The sequence below is a fragment of the Mus musculus genome, chromosome 1, assembly GCF_000001635.26.
Source record: "Mus musculus strain C57BL/6J chromosome 1, GRCm38.p6 C57BL/6J".
NCBI lineage: Eukaryota > Metazoa > Chordata > Mammalia > Rodentia > Muridae > Mus > Mus musculus.
The window spans coordinates 78,306,055-78,327,292 of NC_000067.6; the positions used below are offsets into that span (position 1 = coordinate 78,306,055).

The 21,238-nt window shown below is 44.6% G+C and overlaps 1 protein-coding gene across 7 annotated transcripts in view; it reads left to right on the forward strand.

Moving 5' to 3' along the window:
• The first annotated feature begins 3,494 nt into the window (after nt 1-3,494).
• Nucleotides 3,495-21,238, forward strand: part of Sgpp2 (sphingosine-1-phosphate phosphatase 2) — a 110,741-nt gene continuing 92,997 nt past the window's right edge. For 2 of the 7 annotated variants that reach the window (XR_373543.4, XR_373544.4), the window contains exons 1-2: nt 3,496-3,596; nt 3,988-4,448. Coding sequence is in view for 4 of the 7 variants with exons in the window: in XM_011238695.3 (XP_011236997.1) it covers nt 4,365-4,448 (84 nt within the window). In the remaining 3 variants the exon portion in view is untranslated. Of the gene's footprint in view, nt 3,597-3,987; nt 4,449-21,238 lie in introns of those variants that run through there. The other 5 variants (XM_011238695.3, XM_030255370.1, XM_030255371.1 and 2 more) reach the window with 5 other exon arrangements.

Sequence of the window (21,238 nt, forward strand, 5' to 3'; positions counted from 1 at the left end):
TCCCCCTCCTCTGTTCTTCCCAAGTCCCTCTCATCCTCTACCTCCCATGATTATTTCCCCCCCTTCTAAGTAGGACTTCAGTTTTCCATCTTCTTACGCTTCATATGGTCTGTGAATTGAATCGTGGGTATTCCAAGCTTTTTGTCTAATATTCACTTATCAGTGAGTGCATATCATGTTGTTCTTTTGTAACTGGGTTACCTCACACAGGATGATATTTCTAGTTCCATCCATTTGCCTGCGAATTTCATGACATTGTTTTTAATAGTACTGAGTAGTACTCCATTGTGTAAATGTACCACATTTTCCATATCCATTCCTTTGTGGAGGGATAACTGGGTTGTTTCTAGCTTCTGGCTATTATAAATAAGACTGCTATGAACATAGTGGAACATGTGTCCTTATTACATGTTGGAGCATCTTCTGGATATATGCCCAGGAGTGGTGTAGCTGGGTCCTCAGGTAGTACTATGTCCAATTTTCTGAGGAACTGCCAGACTGATATCCAGAGTGGTTGGACCAGCTTGCAATCCCACCAGCAACAGAGGAGTGTTCCTCTTTCTCCATATCCTCACCAGCATCTGCTGTCACCTGAGTTTTGAATCTTAGCCATTCTGACTGGTGTGAGGTGGAATTTCAGGGTCATTTTGATTTGCATTTTCCTTATGACTAAGAAATGACTTGAATTATATTTCAAGAAGTGCCTGAGTCCACACAGTGACAATGTGAGGGAAGGGATGCAAGAGACCACAAGGGAAGAAAAGAAGCACAGATGTCACAAATCCTCCAAATGGGGTGGACACCTGGCCAGAGGGACAAGAGTTTGCTCCAGGATGTTACTGCCTTCACTCCCCCTACCTCCCTCTGCCTTCACCCCTCCTCCCCCACCTCCTGTCCCCAAATTCTCTGTTCTGGAAGCAATTTCAAACGTTTATAGGATGTCAATCCACCATCTTCTCTGATTGTCAGCTCTCTGAATAGAACAGTGTTAAGATTTAATTTCTGTCTCTGCAAATCACTTTCTGCAAGCGAGGGGGGTTCTAGTATTGCAGTTGCACCCTGAAGAGGGTCATATGAGACAGGTGCAAAGGAGGCCTCTGACCCGCAACCCTTATACAACTGAAATGCAACTGTAGGGTAGAGATGACCTAAGTCTTGTGAGAAACTGAAAGCCAGAGGCCCCAGCTAAAATTATCCACATGGGGTGCTGACCCCCGAAACTGTAAGGTGCTGCTGCTGTGGTTTGACTCACCTTTCGTGGGGAAATTTGTTATTCAGCCAGAGGTAACTAATACAGAGACCAACATTTTAAAAATTATACTTATGGGCAGTAGTGGTGCAAGTCTTTAATCCCAGTACCTGGGAGGCAGTGGCAAGTGGACCTCTGTGAGTTTGAGGCCAGCCTGGTCTACAGATCTAAGGACAGCTAAGGTTGCACAGAGAGCCCTGTGTACACACACACACACACACACACACACACACACATCCAGTCTATGTATGTGTGCATGTGTACATGCACAGATCCTCCTACCATCTAGGGCCTGGGAATCCAGCTTTGGCCACCAACCTTGACTGCAGTTTCTTTTATTGGCTGAGTCATCTTGCTGCTCCTATTTTATGTCATTTAATAACGTTTTGTTTCAAGACTTAATAGAGACTTCTGGTAGTTTTCAAGAACAAACAGTAAGTAAATATAAAATAGAGCTGTCATCCTCTCTCTCCGTAGAAATAAAATTTAAGCCAGACCCAGGTTTCCCCGCTAAAGGTGACACTTCCAAGCTTCTCTCCAGACTGCAAGGGCACATTTTCACTGTGTGCTCCTTTTTAGAAGCTATACAAAAAAAGGACAAAGACTTAGGGTGTGGTCCCAGGGCAGGGCACAAGGAAGCCATTGGATGAAGGCAGCTCAAGTCATTGAGTTAGCCACTAGCCATACAGTGGGACCCGTATAACAGAGAGAAATAAATATCTGTCTTCTTAGAACCACTGTCTTTTGGAGTCTGCTCATTATAGCAACTTAGGCAAACCCCTAACTAATATATCCAATACTGATTCCTTCAACATATGTCACTGTCTGCACATGGTATTACATACCTGGAATCTAGAACTTGCCAGGCAGAGGCAGACATATTTGAGAATCTGAAGACATTTGAGGCTATATCACAAAGCCATGTCTTTAAAAAATAAAATACAAAGGGCCAGAGAGATGGCTCTGTGGATAGGAGCACTTGCTGTGAGTGCATGAGGACCGAAGGATGTGGCAATGTGGCATTTGTAGCCCCAGCAACTGTGGAGGGCAGAGCCAGCCTAGCTCCAGGTTCTGTGAGAGAGCCTGCGTCAATGGAAGGAGACATAGGATGTAGAGCAGGACCTTTGTCACAGTGCATATTGCTGTAACTGGCTCGTGATGCCTCTGAAGATTTTCACAACAGTCTCTTAAGAAAGACAATAAATGAAGACTAGTGTCTCATCATAGAAGGAAACAAAAACCACGGTGACTTATCTCAGGGTTCATGAGTCACTAAAAACTTGAGTCAAAGACCTGAAAGAAATCTAATTTGGTACCACATTAAGTATGACATATTTTGACATATTTTTAGGTTTCTCTCTCTCTCTCTCTCTCTCTCTCTCTCTGTCTCTCTCTCTCTCTCTCTCTTTCTGAAATAGAAAGGTTGGAGCGACCCATTTAGGAGACATGCAATTCAAGGGTCTTCCTGGGAGAACATATTCTTTAAATGTATAAAGGCTCAGGTTGGGAGCTACTGTAATGTCAGCTGTTAAAATCAAACTTTGGGGGTGGGAGAGGACTGAAATGCTGGCTCAGCAGTTAAGAGCACTGGCTGATCTTCCAGAGGTCCTAAGTTCAACTCCAGCAACCATATGGTGGCTCACAACCATCTGTAATGGGATCTGATGCCCACTTCTGGTGTGCTCATACACATAAAAATAAATAAATAAATCTTTAAAAACAAAAATCACTACAGCACTAGGGGTGGAGGCAACTGCCTTTTCAGCCACACATGACTGAGTATGACATAGGGCTGCATTTTCCTCTGGAAGAGGAAAGAAAATAGAATCTCTGAACAAGCCACTGCTGACTTAGCGACCTTGACATGTTCTCCAGATAGGACTAAGGAACAAGGGAGTCAGAAAACTGGAATGAGAGGGGACCAGATCATCTTCACGTATCAGGAACCGAAGACTTCCCAGCCTAGAAGGACAACTGGATAAGCAAGGGTGGTGGCAGGTGTTCATGCACGGTCCTTTATTCCGCCAAATAGCAGGCTTTAAAAGGGCGGCCAGGAAACCCCCCCCCCCCCCCCCGCAGCCTTCTGTTCCCAACTAAGGATTGGATTATAGTTTTGCTGCAGGCCAATCACCTGGCCCTCGTTTAACTGTTGCTTCTCACTCCCTGCAATGAGGTACAGAGGTCATCTTAGGATCTCAGAGACCCGGAAGGGAGGTTTAGGAAAGCTCAGGAAAAACCATCTGCAGGACGTTTCCTTTGCTCTTCTAAGCAGTGGCTGGCGCCTGGTAGTCGCTCAGTACCTTGTTCCCTTTGGGTCTAAAGTCTTCCCAAGGCCAAAAGGGAGGAGGTATGTGGGAGGGAGGGAGAAAGAGAGGAAGAGAGAGAGAGAGAGAGAGAGAGAGAGAGAGAGAGAGAGAGAGAGAGAGAGAGAGAGAGAGAGACCACACACACACACACACACACACACAGCGGGTAGGAGAGAGAAAGAGATTTCTATTTTTCCATAAAATCACCCGGGTTGACTCTCCGCATTTCTGCTATTCTTTCTCAAATTTGAATGAGGTGACTGGCCTGTGAGAAGGAAACATTTCAGGAAGTTTAGAAATCACTGAGAATTCTCCCTAGGAACCAGACTCCCTGGGAATTAAGTCTTTCAGAAAACAAGCAAAGGTTGGGGCAGGGAGCTGGGATGTGGGGGACACATGTGTAGTGGCGACCAGTTTCACCTTGAACTCCAGATTTGAAAGGAGGGTCACAAAGCGTCCAGGCTTCCGGCAGCACTTGGAAGGATGCGCGGGAGTGGGGATGGCGCATAGGTCATGCACGTGGACCCGTCCACGCAGTTGCAAGCACACTCTCCAGCAGGCAGGTAAGGGGCTGGGGCCGCCCGGTTGGCTAGGAAGGGGACGGTGACGTGTGCAAGGTGGTGGCGGACACCTGGGCTTGCCCGCGTGTAGGGCGGGCGCTAGGACCCGGGTGGCGCACCTGTTGGCTGGCACCGCGCCCCGCCCGTCCTGCGCTGGGAGCATCGGGCTGCGGAACGCGAGGCCAGGGCGCACGCTGAGGACACGGACGCGCGTGGCTGCGGGTCGGAGGAACGGGGTCACGGCTCACCATGGCCGAACTGCTGCGGAGCCTGCGGGATTCACAGCTCGTGGCGCGCTTCCAGCGCCGCTGCGGGCTCTTCCCAGCGCGGGAGGTCAGTCCTAGGGAGAAGGGCCTTTCGAAGTGGGCGACAGGGGTCCCGGAGGTCTCTCATCTCTCCGACAACCGGGATTCGGTGTCTGCCGTTGGGGAGGAGGGCGACGGCCGCCTGCTTACCTGCGGCTCCGGGTGACTCCTAGATGGGGATTGGAGGGCTCCAACCGCCGCCACCCGGCTTCCATCCTAGGAAGGGCACGGCGGGGAACAGTCACCCGATGCCACCCTTTCTCGCTGCAGGTGGCAGTCAGTCACTTCTTTTCAGACACCACCTTTGCATGCATCCGCGGAAAGACTTTCTACTTTAATTACTTTAGTGAGTAAGTTCGTTAGATTCCACCCAAAGTGTGAGAGTTACGTAACTGAAAAGAGGAGCGGGGATGTCCTTGGCACTTCCCTGGGACACAGCCTGAGAACTCCTCAAAGTCCTTAGGTTGCTGCCGCATCCCCCCTTCCTACTCCGTGCAGACATCCCAGTCGCGCGCTTTGCTTTGCTGAACACCCGCCCTGGACTCCTCTGGGAATTCACAGCCCCGCCCCCCAGCTAACCTAACCTCAGAGATGGGAGTTCAACACTGTCTCCCTCCCGACGTCCCCCTAGTTTTGGAGGCACTGGTTGGTCTTTTATGATTGGCTCTTACGGCCTTTTCGGTAGATGCTTTGCATCCGGAGCAAGGTTATACAACCCTACTGCAGCTTTGCGTTATGAGGTGCACAGGGACTCCTCCAGGCTGAAAGGACCAGGCAGGCGGCAGATGGCAGCTAGGAAAGCTTGTCTCCCTTGGGCACCACCAGCAGCTGCCCTTTCCCTCGGCTTAAGTAGAAAATAACAAACCAGGACAGAAGCAATTCTACTCCGCCTCCCCCACCCCCCTTCTTCAGTGTTTTATTCTTTCTGAGAGATTCTGGTGACTGGAAGGTGACACGTCCTTATATATAGATAACTACTTAAGAACCTGGCGCTTGTGTAGGACAGAATAATAGAGGCATCAAATTACAGAATTCATTTGAAAAGTGGCAGTAGGCTAGTTGTGTATTCTCAGCTAGAGAAATTCTTCAAAATATTTTCACTTTATAGTTACTTCACGGCATGCTGATAGCTTTGAGATTAATTCAAGACATCTCTCTTTGCCAGAGCCTTGCCTCAAAAGGTGCTAGCACATAAGCCCAATGCCCCACCCCCACGGGAAGCGTTTTCCTGTACAGGCGCTCTGTTTAGGCTCAGGACCAGCGCGGGGGTGGGGGTGGGGGGCTGCACTCTATCCGACTTGTCTCCCCTGTACCTGCTCTTCCTCATTCAGGACTGAATTTTTCCACTAATGTTTCTTAAATTGTTTTTACACAATCCCCTTGATTACTTGCCTGCACATTCTGGGGAAGGCTTCTTCCTTCTTGTAGTCCCAGATAGTCTGGGGAATCAAGGAGTGGGGTTCTCGTTCCCAGCGCTTGGATTACTGAAGTCCATGAAATAAGTAAAAGAAAACTGAAAGTTCAGGATATTAAATCCCTGTAGTAGCCATAACAGGAAAAAAATTAACTCAAGACCTTTTGATAAGGGAAGGGTTCATGAGGTTTTTTTTGTTTTTAGGTTCATTTTAAAAGATGTGGAAAGGTTAATCCTTAACAAACACATGGAACGTTCCCCCTGAGAAGTAATTGCATCCCTGCCCCCAGATAACTCACAGGGCTTCAAGGGGGCCACTGGGATAACTCTGCCCACAGCCCTGTTTTCTTTCTCCCTTGGTTTTTACAAACCAGGTGGTGGCTGAACAGCCCTTCCAGTGTTTTTTGTTTGTTTGTTTGTTTTTGTTTTTTGTTTTCTTGGGGTTTTTTGTTGTTGTTTGTTTTTTAACTGTATGGATCTGTAGCCCAGGCTAGCCTTGAACTGATAAAACTGCCTGAGCCTCCCAAGGGCTGGGGTTTTAGGTATGTACTGTCAAAGCAGACACCCTTCAACTTTCGAAGGCAAGCTCCTCGACATGCCCTTTGCTGTCTTGGGGCTCTTTCTGGTTCTGGGAATTCTCCTGCTTCTTGAGGGTTGTTGGCTGTAGAATGGCCTACACTGTGTAACTGTGCCTTTGTGTGGGGAATCTGATGGACGCCCAGCTTCCTCCTGTAGATGAAATCTCCAACATTGTAAGAGGTTTGTTCTGCTCATATTCTTCCCTTGGACTTTCACCCACTTGAAGCTCTGTGAATTTTGTGGCTATCTAAGCATAGATTACAGTAGAAAAAAAAATCAATAGCTTTTAAGGTTTTAAACAGAGTCTGCTGAAGATCAAATTAAAATATCAAGTGATTTTTTTTTCTTTCCTACATAGGCTAAAAGACAGTCCAGGGACGTTGATTTAGGATCCTTCAAACAGCCGAGAAGTTAATTCCTTCATTGGAGTTACTTTAGATCTCAAAGAATCCAATTCATCTTCGGCGTTTTCTGTATGTTGTTTACTCCTTAATGCTGGACAAGTAAGGAAATGGATAAGGGCTTCCCTACAAGTTCCAGTAATTCCACACACTTTTAGGTTAAAGATTAACTACATCTTTTACAAGCTAGGGTGTGGCTCAGCTTGCATAAAGCCATCATTGAAAAAAAAATTAATGGGGCCTTAGACATTGCCCAGGAGGTCTGAGGCCCCAGGGTTGAGAACAACCCAGATAGCTGCATAGTTTCAGGAAGCCAGATCTTTGATTCCGAAGTCTGAACTGGAAGCTCCCTGGGCAGAAATGTCAGGGCTTTAATGTATGCACCTTATAAAGACGTGTGAGGTATCAGACCTGGCAGGACAGGGTGGAAAAAAGATAGAGATACATTACTACACTAAGAGATATCGCTGCTGTTCATCAAGTAATGTTTGCAGGATTTACCACTGGGGGCCATACTTGAGTAGCCTTAGGAAGGACTATCCTGCTCCTAGCAGGGATCCTAGAACTGGGTAGGGAGGCAGATGCCTGGATAGAACTGTTCTTACTTGTTCTGAGGTAAAGCCAACTTTCCATACAATGATGTTTTGATTTCTGTTGCTTGCCCAACACAGTTGTATTAGACTTTGTATAACCTTTCTTCATCAATACATCTGACTGGATAAGGACTTTCCAAACCTCACTATGCTCAATAAATATTTTTTGACAGCTGCTCACACATAGTTCTAAAAGTTGGTTGGGGAGAAATCAAAACTAAGCTATGTTGAGAAATACTTTGTTCTGAGCCGGGCAATGGCAAATACTTTGAGCCTTTAATCCCAGCAGCACTCAGAAGGCAGAGGCAAGTCGATCTCTGAGTTCCAGGCTAGAGTAATCTACAGAGAGAGAGTTCTAGGACAGCCAAGGCTACAGAGAGAAACCTCGTCTCAGAAAACCAAAAAACCAAAACCAACCAAATCAAAAACCCAAACAAAAATAACAAAAAACTTTGTTCCATGGCATCATAATGATATTTGACATATACGGTAATTTAAAAAGCATACAAAATAAAAATAGTGTGGGAGAGACTATTAACATAAACTTTTAATGTAGACGTTGCTGCTCTGAGAGATAAGGTATCCTGATAGTCAGAAGCCAAAGATTAACCCAAAGTCACCCCACACACCAAATCTCACATGTGATTTATTGTGAAAGACACAGGAATGTGGCTGCCTCTGCTCAAGAGCCGCAGAAGGAAACTGAGTGGGAGGCAGGCTTATGTAGGGTTTTGCGGGGATGGAGTTTCAGAGGGTGGCCTGAACTTCGAGCAAGCTCAGGGACTGGTGGGTTTTTAAAACATGGAAATGAGCTAGAACTTTAAAAAAATTTTTTAAAAATTAAATTATAATTTAAAAAGGGTCAAAGGAGCAATGCAGTGAAAAGCCACCACCATTGTCGTTTTTGATGAGCAAGAAGTCTGGGAAGCAAAATAAATGAGAAGATAAAAATCTCACACCTCTTTGTGTTTTAAAAGTAAGGCATCACTAACCCAGAGGAAGCGTGTCCTGGAGTGAAGCTCAGACCCACGTAAGGGGGTTTCAGAAAGACCGTTTTGAGTTTGTTTTTGGTCTACTTGGTCTACTGGTTATCTTTCGGTTGCTGTGATAAAACACCAGGACCATAGCAACTACAAAGGTTCTAGAGGGAGAGAATCCATCACACAGGGAAACCTGGTAGTATGCTGTAGGCTCTGCAGGAGTCCGGACGGAAGTTGAGCCCTCACATCATCAAGCAGAGAGCTGAAGTAGGATGCATGGCTTTAAACCCTCAAGGCCCGCCCCCAGTGACGTACTTCCTCCAAGTAGACCATGCCCTCTAAACCTCTCCAAGCATGAACTAGGGACTAAGTTTTCAAATCCTGAAGTCTAAGTGGGGCAGTTCTCATTTAAATCATTCTCGAGTTCTTGTTTTATTTTCAATCTGGTTGCGTTGTGGGTGTATTGTAACATTTTTGAATGAATGAATTTTGCAAAATGTAAATCAGTAAAGCTATTAAAAAATGGGGGGGGGAGATAGGTTGTTTAAAAGTCTTTGTAATTCTGTTCTCTCTCCTCACATTTTTGCGACCCTCTATGCCAGCTGTAAATCTACAGAATGCCTTCATTGGATTATGGGTTTGCTAACTTCCTGGGGGAGGGAGATTGGGACCTGGCCCTTGCCGTGTCATGTGGACTAGTCTGGGTCTCTCTTGTCCCATCTGCACAAGAGCAGAGTGGAACAGAATTGCGCTTTGCTAAATGGCTGTACATTGTAGTCACTTAAAGGAGCAGAAATTTAAAAGTGAGTCAAATAAGCAAAATAATGTCCAGAGTTGAGCCCAACAGAACTGCCTCTGAGTGTCCGAGAAGCTCTGGCTTCCCCTTCCGACTCACCCTTAGGGTGTTCAGTATACGGGCAGAAGTGGTTATGAGAACGGCTACATTTTGACTACATCGAAGCTAACCTGGAAGGCAGGTCAAACTTCAAGCTTTATCATTTGTGGGGGTGTTCAGGCTTGAAAGGGTAAACGCACCACTTTGAAAATACAGATTTATGTGACTTTCCCCCCTTCTAGCTACCGATGTCATCATTATTCAGAGGAGAAAGTTTGAGAAAACATGAAGGAAAGATTTCCCCCATGCCCCTGTGTTTCCCGATAACAACTGCTCAAGCCAAGTTGACTATTTAGTGGCTTCTTGTCACTCCAGCATATGGGAATTTTGCTGGTTTATTGCTGGGTCTTTAGATTATTGCCAGTTTTCATAGTAAAAATAACAGCATCTTTATATAACTCTATTTCCACACCCCATTGGTATTCTCCTAATTTAAATGGATCTATGAAAGATCATAGATATATGCTATGACCTTTCATTGATTTTTACCAAATGATCCCAGAGGCAGGGTATGATCCGGTGAACAAACATGAACACACACTGCCCTCTCCTTACCAAGGTGACCCCTCCATGATGTCTCTCATTGGATAAATAGGCCACTTGTACATGTATCTGCTCTTTGCTTCCCTTGCTTGTAACCATTTATTGATCAGCTGCCACGTTTCTGGAACAGTCATCTATCTCCGAGACACAAAGATAAATGAAATTTAGGTCCTGCCCCTAGGAGAGCTCAAATAAAAATGGCAACATGAAAAAAAAAAAAAAAAAAGAAGAACAGAATGATAAATTCAGGGGCTGGAGAGATGGCTCAGCTGTTAAGAGCACTGGCTGTTCTCCCAGAGGACCGGGGTTCAATTCTTAGCACCCAAATGGCAGCTCACAGATGCCCATAGGTTCAGTTTGAGGGTAGCCAAGGCCTTCTTCTGGCCTCTGTGGTCACCAGACATGTGTACTTGGTGCACAGACATACATGCAGGTGAACCACCCACACACATTAAACAAAACATTAAAAAAAAAGAAAAAGAAAAAAAAAAAAGGAATGCCTTTAGGGGACAAGGGTCCGTGGAACCTGGCTCCCTAGCAGAGACCTTGATGTCTCCTGTTAAAGCTGTAAAAAGATAGATAAAATAGGTAAGAAAAAAAAATAAGAGAAGCTCACTTATTTGGATTTGGAGTTCTTTGTGTGCTAAAACTTGACATGTGTCACTTTGGGTGAATAATAAGATCAATCTGAGATCAGAGTAACATCCGGAAAAGACCATCCTGGAAAGGGGTAATTGAAACACCTAAAAATAGTTAAAATGACAAGTTGTATGAATATTTTATCTCAATTAAGAAAAAAACTATCAATGTTCTACTCCCCATTTAGGGACATAAAACATAGCTGCTTGTGTTTTACATTTTTAAAATTTTTTTTTTCAGCACTGAAGTTGGAATTCAGGGTATCAAGTATACTGGGTGAGCAGCCAGCTGATGGGCTACATTCCTAGCCATTGTGTGTGTGTGTGTGTGTGTGTGTGTGTGTGTGTGTGTGTACACTGGTAAATGTATATGGGGTGGAGCCCAGAGGACAGTCATAGACATTATTCCTGAGACATCCTACATCTTGTTTTTAGACAATCTCTCCCTGACCTGGAACTCAGAAAATAGGCTAGGCTGACTGGCCACTGAGCCCCAAGAATCTGTCTGTAGTTGGGATTGGATCGCAAGCTGGCACCATCATGTCCAATGTTTTCACACAGGTTCAAGGGACCAAACACTCAGGACCTGGTGTTTTCCAGGTGAGCACTTCAGCAGTCCAGCTATTGCCTCAAGCCTATGCTCTCCTGGCTTTTAAATGTGGGCTGCATGTAGGGGCTTGCAGATAATCTAATATGGAAGCCAGGGATGGGAAAGTAACTTTACAGTGTAGAAGTAGCACCAACAGTGAAAGTCGGTGACAGTGTGTGTGCTCTTGGTGGATATCTAAATGATATACTGGAACACATAGTGACTGCCAGCCTGCGAGTCCTGACTAGTATTCTTCAAAAATGTCGAAGTCATCACAAACAAAGAAACTGAGAAACAGTCTCAGTTTCCTAAGGAAACGGATGACTGGGATAAACAAGCCCTGGGCAGGACCATGGGACAGAAAAATAGACCTTAGGTGAAACTAAGAGAGTTTGTATAGAGGATGGACTTCAGTTCATTATAATGTAGCATTCTGAAACAAATGTACCGTATTAATATAGAAAGTCAGTACCAGTGGAGATTGGCAGGAGAATGTATGGAGATATGTGGCCATACTATTTGTCTTTTTTTTTTTCTTTTAAATTAAAATTGCTCTGAAAGTAAAATCTATTTAAGATTCAGTACATGGGAGGAGTTCAAACAGGGATTCCTTTGTGAATATGTGGGCAGGGACGAGATAAAAAAAACACCAGAGGAAAATGATGCATCCGAAAACATCTGCCTTGGGCTACAGAGATGCTATGCAGTTAAGAGCACTGGCTGCTCTTCCATAGGACCTGAATTCATTCCCCAGCACATACACAGGAGCTCCACAACTGTCTATAATCCAGCTCCAAGGTGTTTGACACCCTCACACAGCTCTACATGCAGGCAAGACACCAGTGCTCCTAAAAGAAAAAGAAATCATTTTTAAAAATAAAGCCTCGGTGTGAAAGGGGAGAGAAAAGGGTTTTAGTAACAGAAGATCGAATGGCAGCCGAGCTGAAACGCAGATCCCTGAGAGCACCTGGCCCCTGAGCAGAGAACCGTGGCCTGAGGTGATAACTCCATGCTTGGCTTAGCATGCAAGTGTTGGATCTGATTCCCAACAAGACACACACACATGCACACACACACATGCACACACACATACACAAACACAAGCACGCACGTACCCATCCAGCCGCACGCACAGACACACTGACTTCTGACTTTGGAGAGAGAGGTAATCACACACAGCAAAGGAAAGGCTGGGGAAATAACCTGTTGAGTTCACACCCCATCCACCCCATCTGCCATCATATCTGCCAGTCCTCCCCTTCGGCCAGATCCCATCAGAAGAGCCAGGGATAGCGGGTACCTCGCTGATTCTGTTTATAAAGCTGAGTTTCTCTGGAGAAAAGTGGAGGGCAGATTTGAAAGAGTGAATGAAAAGTCGTGAGCTTTGGCGCATAAGAAGCTTGGTGCAACCATTCTGACTGGCGTGCGGGGCTAAAGGTGGAGCTTGGAGCTGGAGCCTTCATGTAGCAGAATTTGGACTTCAGCCCAAGGACATGAGGATGGTGAATCAGTTTTGTTCCTTGGGCCAAAATAAAATCAGTAGCATAGAACAGTGATTTAAGAAGGGATTTCAGGGTGTCTCTGTGAGAAAGGGTATGTGATTTATAGTAACGCTCACCTAGGAATTAGGAGAGTTAGTGCAAAAGCTTTTTAAATAGAGCTTCAAGATTCAAACAGCAGTGCAGACAGGACTAACCTGAAACTAGACCTTAATGTCTGTTCGTGGTTCTTTGTGATATGTGGTCTTTCCCTTACAAATGGCTTCTTAAACTGTAGATCATCATGTTGCAGACTATAGGCCCATCATTACAGCTTTGTGCTGATTGGATAAAGATCAAGTCATTGAGCTTGTAGGCTGGACAGCATCTTATGAAATGGCCTGGCATGAGCTTCATCTGCCTGAGATCTGCCTGTTGGTTACTAATAATCCATCAGACTTCTAATGGGGATAGAGGTTAAATCCGTCTGCTCACCCAAGGGAGAACACAAGACCCAGCCACAAGGACTTAGACAGTTTGGTGATGAACTTTGGGAAAGAGAGGAGATGCAGTTCAACAGAAAGCTTAAGGCTGAAAGGGCAAGAGGAAAGCAGGTGCTGAGGTAGAGAAGAGAGCAATGGGAAGAGCAGAAGGAAAGAAGCTCTGGGTGGAGATGGGAGGTCTGTGAAAGCCATCAGAGCTGCTGGATGTGGGGAACTGGTGGAGAGGAAACTGCCCTGTGCAACTCTTCCTTTTGTAGTGAGTTCTCTGCAGAAAGGGTCTCTGTGGGCTTAGATTTTTCAAAACCTACTTTAATAAGGGTTCTCAAATGCTAGCCCACCATCCAAAGGTAGGGGAGAAACGACGATAAATAGGACAAGGGGATGTGGACCTGTTTAGAAATGGTTCTTCGGGGGCGATTCTAATCTCTGTTGTCTGGATACCAGCAGTCCAGATCAGTAGTGTCACGATACCAAACACGAATCAGCAGCAGTGGCAAGATCCAGCCAAAACTGCCAGGCCTCCTCCACCAGGAGCGACCAGCTTTGCCAGGGAAGCTCTCTCAATGAAGTGAAGATCAGCGGAGATGTGAGACCAATGAAGAATTGCACAGCTAGCTATGCAAGTACCCTGTCACTGTCTTTTGAGTCCTATTTATGCTCTCTCCAAACATGACAGGTCCTATCATGGGTCTTGCCTTAGCCTGCAGCATGTGGCACAACCAGAAATTTCCGCTTTGAGTCTCCCCGTGCAACCAGGACATGTAGGTCCCTGCCACTTGTATAGATTTATTTATTTATTTATTTATTTATTTATTTATTTATTTATTTAAAGATTAAAAAAATCTCTGCATATGCATATATCAAATCCCCTCCCTCAGGGTTCAGAGAACCCTGTCGAAGAGAGTGCAGAAAGGGTGTAAGAGCCAGAGGGGATGGAGGACACTAAGAGAACAAGACCTCTAAATCAACACGATAGATGTTCATGTGACCTTACAGAGCCTGAGGCAGCATGCACAGGACCCGCATGGATCTGTACCAAGTCCTCAGTGTATACATTATGCCTTCTAGTTCAGTGGTTTTATGGAATTCCTGAGTGTATGATCAAGTGCCTTTCTGATTCTTATGCCTTCTCTTGGACTCTTTGCCTTCTCTTGTTCGTTTTGTCTAATTCTGATGAGTTGGGTTTTCTTTGGTTTTATTATATTTTTTAAAACTTTTTATCGGTTCTTTGTGAGTTTCACATCATGTACCCCAATCCCACTCATCTGCCCCTCCCCTTGCATGTGCCCTCCACCCTTGCAACCTGCCCACCAGCAAAGGAAACCCATTCTTGCTGTGGAAGCTGCAGTGTGTCATGGTGTATGTCCCAGTACACCCTTTTGTCTCTTCTTCCTTGTTTGCACAGGTTCATTGCAATGAGTCATTGGGCTGGTTCAGGTCCTCTGGCATCTGCTGTTCTCTCAGTACTGGATCCTCACTGGGTCTCCTCTTGTCTATCCTGTTGTCCTGTGTCACAGAGATCCTGCAGCTTTCGATCTGCAGGAACGGGCTCCAGAATGGGACATTTTGTTTTGTTATTATCCCTTAGAAGGCCTGTTTGTCTTCTAATGAGAGACACAGTGTGAATCTGGGTGGGAGGGTTGAGGGAGGAACCAGGAAGAATAGAGGGAGAGGGAACCATAATCAGAATATATTATATGAGAAAAAACTCTACTTTCAATAAAAGGGAAAAACAATAAGATTAATTATAGTAAGAAAATAAAAGCTGGCTTAGAACAGAGTGCCATAAAGTTATTGTGGATCTGGGCTCACTAAACTTTCAGTAAAGTGCAGTTGAAAAGATATATAGTAAGGATTCGTTAAGGATATATTTTAAATAGTATATACAAAGTAATAACATTTCCCACTCGTAAGGAATCTCGTGGAAAAGTTTTTGTGAAGCCAGGTGTGGTGGCATACACCTTTAATTCAGCACTCAAAAGGCAGAAGCAAGTAGGTCTTTATGAGTTCAAGGCCAGCCTGGCCTACACAGAGAAAACCTGTCTCAAAAAATAAAACAAACAAAAAGTCTTTGTGAATAATTGGAATCCTATGGTGTATCCGTGTCAAAAACTTGCTCGTAGCGACTTGTAAATGAGGACAACCCAGCCTCACCATTGGCTTCTTTCGGTTTTAAAGTTTGGTTCCAGGTCATCACAGAGCAGATAGGATTCTTCCTAAATTCTCGTCTCTTTGGCCATGTGATTTTTGTAATCTAGTGATTTTATAAAATAAACATCTTTAGTAGTATAAAATATTTATTTTAAATGTGTGCATATATATGTGCATCTATGTATGTATGTGACCCCTGGAGGTCAGAAGCCTTTATTAACGTTACAGGTGGTTGTGTGTTACCATGTGGGTGCTGAGAACTGAACTCTGCAAGTGCTCTTAACCGTGTGTGTGTGTGTGTGTGTGTGTGTGTGTGTGTGTGTGTGTGTGTGTTGTATTTGGGTGCTCGTGTAGCTTGAGTTTACATGTACATACGTGTATGGGGAGACCATGGGATAAACCTCAAGGGTTATTCCTCAGGGGCCTTCCACTTATTTTTGTGAGACAGGATCTTTCACTGGCCTCTAGCTAGACAAGTAGGCCAGCCTGGCTGGAGACTAGACTAGCTCCAGCAAGCCCCAGGGACCCATGGTCCCTGATTCACATCTGCCCTTTTATTTATTTCAAGTATGGGTTCTACGAATCAAACGCAGCTTCTCATCCTTGGTGTCCCCAGCCGTGCTATCATTGTTTCTGCCACTTTGGTTGGGATGGGAACGGGTGGAAATGGAGAAAACTAATGGGAGTCTATTATCCCTCTAATGTGAAATCCCTCTGCTCACCCAGGTATCCTCAGGCCTGACATGTACCTGGAACATAGCAGATTCAATACCCCCATCCCACCCTCACCCCCACCCCGTGGTTCTAGGGGTTGAGTCTCAGGCATCCTGCATGTTAGAAGCCCTGTCACGGGTTCAGTGCTATGTAATGATGGAAACATGATGGACTATGAAGCTCTCCTTTCCCTACTGGGCATCCACACATACACCTGCCTTCTCCTTTCACAGTAGAGGGTGGGACTAACATTCACCCAGCTGCATCTTCTTTTAGCTTTCCAGTCCTTTCCAGTCCCCATTCCTGCCTCTTCAGCCAGGAACTGATTAAGGGGTCTGATTAATGAATGACTTTTAGTTGTTTTCATTTCTTCCACTGGACAGCATGAGGGGGAAGCGTGCACATTGCTGAAACTGTGGTTGTGGTGAAACCCCTGTCCCTCAGAAAGGAGACCCAGTGGCTGTGTTCCAGGAAGCCGGTTGACAACAGGCAAGGGCTAATGCCGATTTCCCTCATTTGTAATTAAGGTGTCAAGATTTCCAGGGTAAAGAAGCAATTGCATTTTCTGTTGCCATACTTTTTTTTTTGTTAATGATTAACCCTATCTCCCGTTGCCCTGATAAGAAAGCTGATCTTAAGCCAAGGCATTCTTGCATTTGATGTAGCACGCTATTTCTTTTGCAGAAAACACCTTCCTGGTTTCCAGGCAACCCATTGAGAGTGTTCCTCTCTGTGTCAGAGACCTATGAAAAGGCTGACATTTGGGGCATCCACTGGCCTTCATGATGGTACTTGCCTGGCGAAATGCATTCCACACGTTAGGAAAATAAAAAAAAAAAACTGAAACAAATTCCAGGCAGGACCATAATTCACGTCTCTGACGTTTCTTCTTGCTTCAATTTGGGATGAACGGATGGGCAACGTGTGTTAGAGAGGAAAATTCCCCAGGCTTCGGCTGCACTGGGCAGAAAAAGCAGAGGCTGACCACCTAAGGTCTTGTGGGTGGGCTTAGGAGTCTGGGGGAAGAGAACTGGTGTCTTGTAGCTATTTTGAATATTATGGCCCATGTCGTTTAACTGCAGTTTCCTGGTTGCTCCGGTTAGTGCTGGTTATGTAGTAATGGAGCTGTTACAACCAAAAAAAAAAAAAAAAAAAAAAACCCTGTTCATTCTCTGGGTGTGTTTCGATTTCTTGTTTCCGGAGACTTTCATGGGAAAGAGTTAAGTCAGAGGTTGCTGGGGTTGGGGTGCGGTGAGGTATCTGAGGACAAGGGATGAAGGAAGAGAAACAGGCTGAATGGTAGAAGGTTGGACCTGGAAGCCTGGAGCTTAATTCTCAGGGCAAGGATTGGTCCTTTCTTGAAAAATGATGTCAAAGGTCACTGAAATGGAACATCAAAGATTTTTTTTTTAAGTGTGAAAAGGGAATGGGTGCTCTCTTAAGGTTTGGTTGACTTGCTTCCTCTGTTAAGAATTTGATCTTTTGATGATCTTCAGCTAAGAAGATACCTTTTAAAAATTTTTGTTGTTGTCTTTTAAGATAAACTTGTGTAGCCCGGGATAGCCTCCAACTCTATAAGAAGTCCGTGGTATCTTTGAATTTCTGGTCCTCCTTACTCTACCTTCAGAGTTCTGGGATTACAGGTCAGCACCTCCAAGATATATGGGATCCTGGGGATTGAATTTGGGGCTTTCCGAGTGCTGGTCACATCTCCTCCCAGGAAACTGAATTTTTTTATTATTATTATTTCCAAGCACTAAGATAATGCATGTTTATGTCAGATAAAGTGGAAGACTAAAAATATTTAAAGTCTTGTCACAATGGTGTGACAATTCTTAGAGGTGAGTGTCAGGGACATTTTCTAGACTGCTGTTGTAAGGCACAGAGCACATAAGCCATGAACACCTGTGTACATTTGGAATTAGCGTCATCTACCTGTGCCTTACGTGTTTGCCACATCCTTGAATATTACTTAATTGTATTATTTTAATAGTTGTGTAATCGTGTTTCACTTTATAATGTTTTCAAGATATGTGGTTTTGGATCATTTCAATGTGTATCTCTGGATCGCTGCATCCGTCTAAATAGCCACAGACTTATCCTACAGCTCTGGGCTTATCTGCAGCCCCGTTGCCTTTTAGGAAATGTCAGCCATTGCTCTGAGATGTCACTCAGGTCTTCTGGCTTCCTGTCAGCTCCTAAAAATTATCTTTTCTCGTTGACGTTATTAGTGCAACGATATTGTAGCTTTCATGAAGCAGTCATGAAGACAGATGAACAACTTGATAAACCTGCTGCCTGTCTTTATCTCCCAAGTGAAGCTTTAGAAAGTTCCGGAATTTCAGAAGTCTCTCTGAGGCTCCCATTAGTCACTGCAGTTCTCCTCACCTGGCAGCTGCAGCTTATCATTCTATCTCAATGAATCCGTCTCTCCTTATCTTGAACTTGCAAGAAGGGAATTATGTGGGCATGCAGCAGTAGTTTCTTTATTTTTCATGCTGTGTAGCATCCACCACATAAACACACGGCAATTCATTTGTCGTTGTGCGTAGTCATTTGGATTTCTGTGTCTAAGGGTCAGCATCTTTACCTTTTGTTTGATTACAAGTTCTATGTGGTTCAGATTGGCCTCAAACTCTCTATGTAGGTAGAAGGAGAAAACCAACTCCCGTCCATTGTCGTCTGACTCCATGCATGGCAAGACATGCACACACACCCAGACACCTGCATATGATTGCAGGCAATAAATAAACAAATGTAATTCTCAAAACCTGGTGCAATAATCCAAACAGAGAAGTAGTATCTGCCTCTGGGCCTTCTTCAGATCTTACTGATACTGTGTTGCTTCTCTGGGCTCTAGTCCAGGATGATAAGGTCTGCTGCGTTGACACATCTCTCTAATCCAGTGGGGATCAACTCTCTAATCCTTCCTGACTTCTGACTTTGATACTCTCAGAGTCCATAGAATCCTTCAGTGTGGGCTTGCCCACTGCATTTCTGCCACTGTCTGAGACATGAGCCATTGTTCATGGCATCATATCAAGAAGCACATAAAATATTAATTTAGTCTATTGCCAGGGATATCAAACACCACCCTACAAATGACTGTAATAGCCTTCCAGGTTCCTTTTCCCCTTTTCTTTGCAATTATCATCTTGTAGATAGGTATGCCGAGCATAAAAATCTTTTCTCTCTGCATATTTCTACCAACTAATTTGGGAATCCATTAGTGAAGTGTTATTTTTTTTTTGAAGGAAGTTAACAGGCAATTTGAAATATTCCATGACCTTACTTTCTCATTGCTTTCATTTTTAGCAAGGTGGACTATATTTAGCAGACATTTATGTTAGTTTTTATGATAATGTCCTAGGAATTTCCTATATTCACACTTTTCTACTGTGTGTATGGTTATTTTTTTACAATATTTTTTATTAGCTTCTTACTTTTTTTTTAAGACAGGGTCTCACTAAGACAAGGTCTCACTATGTAACCTTGGTTGTCTGTAACTCGTCATACAGAATAGGATGGCTCTGAACTCACAGAGCTCCGCCTTCCTCTGCCTTCTGAGTACTGGAATTAAAGGTGTACACCACCACACCTGACCTCAATGTTTTTTGTTTTGTGTGTGCAGGTGCATGTCAAAATTGTTTACCGTACATCACCTTGGAAATCTTACCAATAATACATCTTTATTCTTTTCTTGTAAGGAAAAAGATATTTGTAATCTGGGTGACAAAGAGGGTATCAAGCAGGGACAACTCCCTTCTGGGTGTCTGTGGGTGCAGCTGTACCTTTATCGTACTTGGGGCCATCTCTCTTCTTCCCTTCTGTGACTTCTAGGTCAGTCCTGTCATTTGGGTCTCATAAAATATCTGTGGTTTGTCAGGAACCTTGAGGAATTTAGAATGGGCAGGCAAAATATACATTATACAATATCTATTTAGAAGTGTCCCCCACGATCTGTAACAGTGCAGAGAAAGGTGACACTCAGGGAGTGCTCCCTTAACCTCAGTCTCTCCCTCTAGAGGGCTCTGAGGGTGGATGCAGAACTGGCTCCTTCCTACACTTACATCACACATGTTCTCAGACAGAACGGAGCCATGGGTTCCCCGTGCTGGACTTGTATGTGTCCGATAATCATTCCGTCTGGACAGAGAGGAGATGATCACCCAGTGACCACTTATCTTTTCTCTGTCTTCGTACCTCTGACACCCTGTTCTGTTCCCTTAATACTATCTGAAATTTCTGTTCCCCAAGGAGTTGTGTGAAGTTTTTCAACAAAGTGGGTTATGACTGGTCCAGTCTTGATTTCCTGCTCACTGCCCGAGTAGCATCGTGGGATGAGAACTGGCAGTTCTCGCCCTCATTTCAAGTCCTCCTGGTGTAGGCAGGCATAGATTGCAGGCCTGAAAGGAGTTACAAAAAGGTCCACGATTTAGAAAAACATTTCATAATCAATACTTTTATTCTTCTACTTCAGCTTACCCCAGGCCTGGTTGACTCACCAGATTCATAACTAATAAAGGAAAAGCATTCCTTTTGAAAGGAGAAACTTGTTTAGTGCTTTAAAAGTTAGTGTTGAGCTGGGCTGTGACTCAGTGGTAAAATGCTTGTCTGGCATGCATGAGGACTTGCTTTCTGAATGAAGTGTGCATGCTAGAATTTGTGTGAGAGTGTGTGTGTGTGCGTGTGTGTGTGTGTGTGTCTGTGTGTCTGTGTGTCTGTGTGTCTGTGTGTCTGTGTGTCTGTGTTTGTGTCAGTGTGTGTGAGAGAGAGAGACTGTAATTTAAACCCAAGGCCTTTTGCATGCTGGGCAAACACTTTGCCACTGAGATGTTAACCCCTGCCTTCCTCCTTTTGGTTTGCTATGCATGAATAATGGGCTATATTTATAGTCGATACCTGTAAAGTCCTGAAGAGTGCATCAGAGATCCTGGAACTGGAATTGCAGATAGTTATGAGATACAATTTGTTGCTGGGAATCAAACCTGGGGCCTCTGAAAGAGCAGCCGGTGTTGTTGTTGTTGTTTGTTTGTTTAATATTCATTTATTTTATTTATATGAGTACACTATAGCTGTCTTCAGACATACCAGAAGAGGGCATTAGATCCTATTACAGATGGTTGTGAGCCACCATGTGGTTGCTGGGAATTGGACTCAGGACCTCTGGAAGAGCAGTCAGTGCTCTTAATCTCTGAGCCATCTCTTCCACACCCCCCCTCCCCCCCGCAGCCAGTTTTCTTAATTGCTGAGTCATCTTTCCAGCCCCACTACCTCCAACCCCCAAATTTTAGACAGAGTCTCACCAAATTGCACAGACTGGCTTGAACTCACTCACTT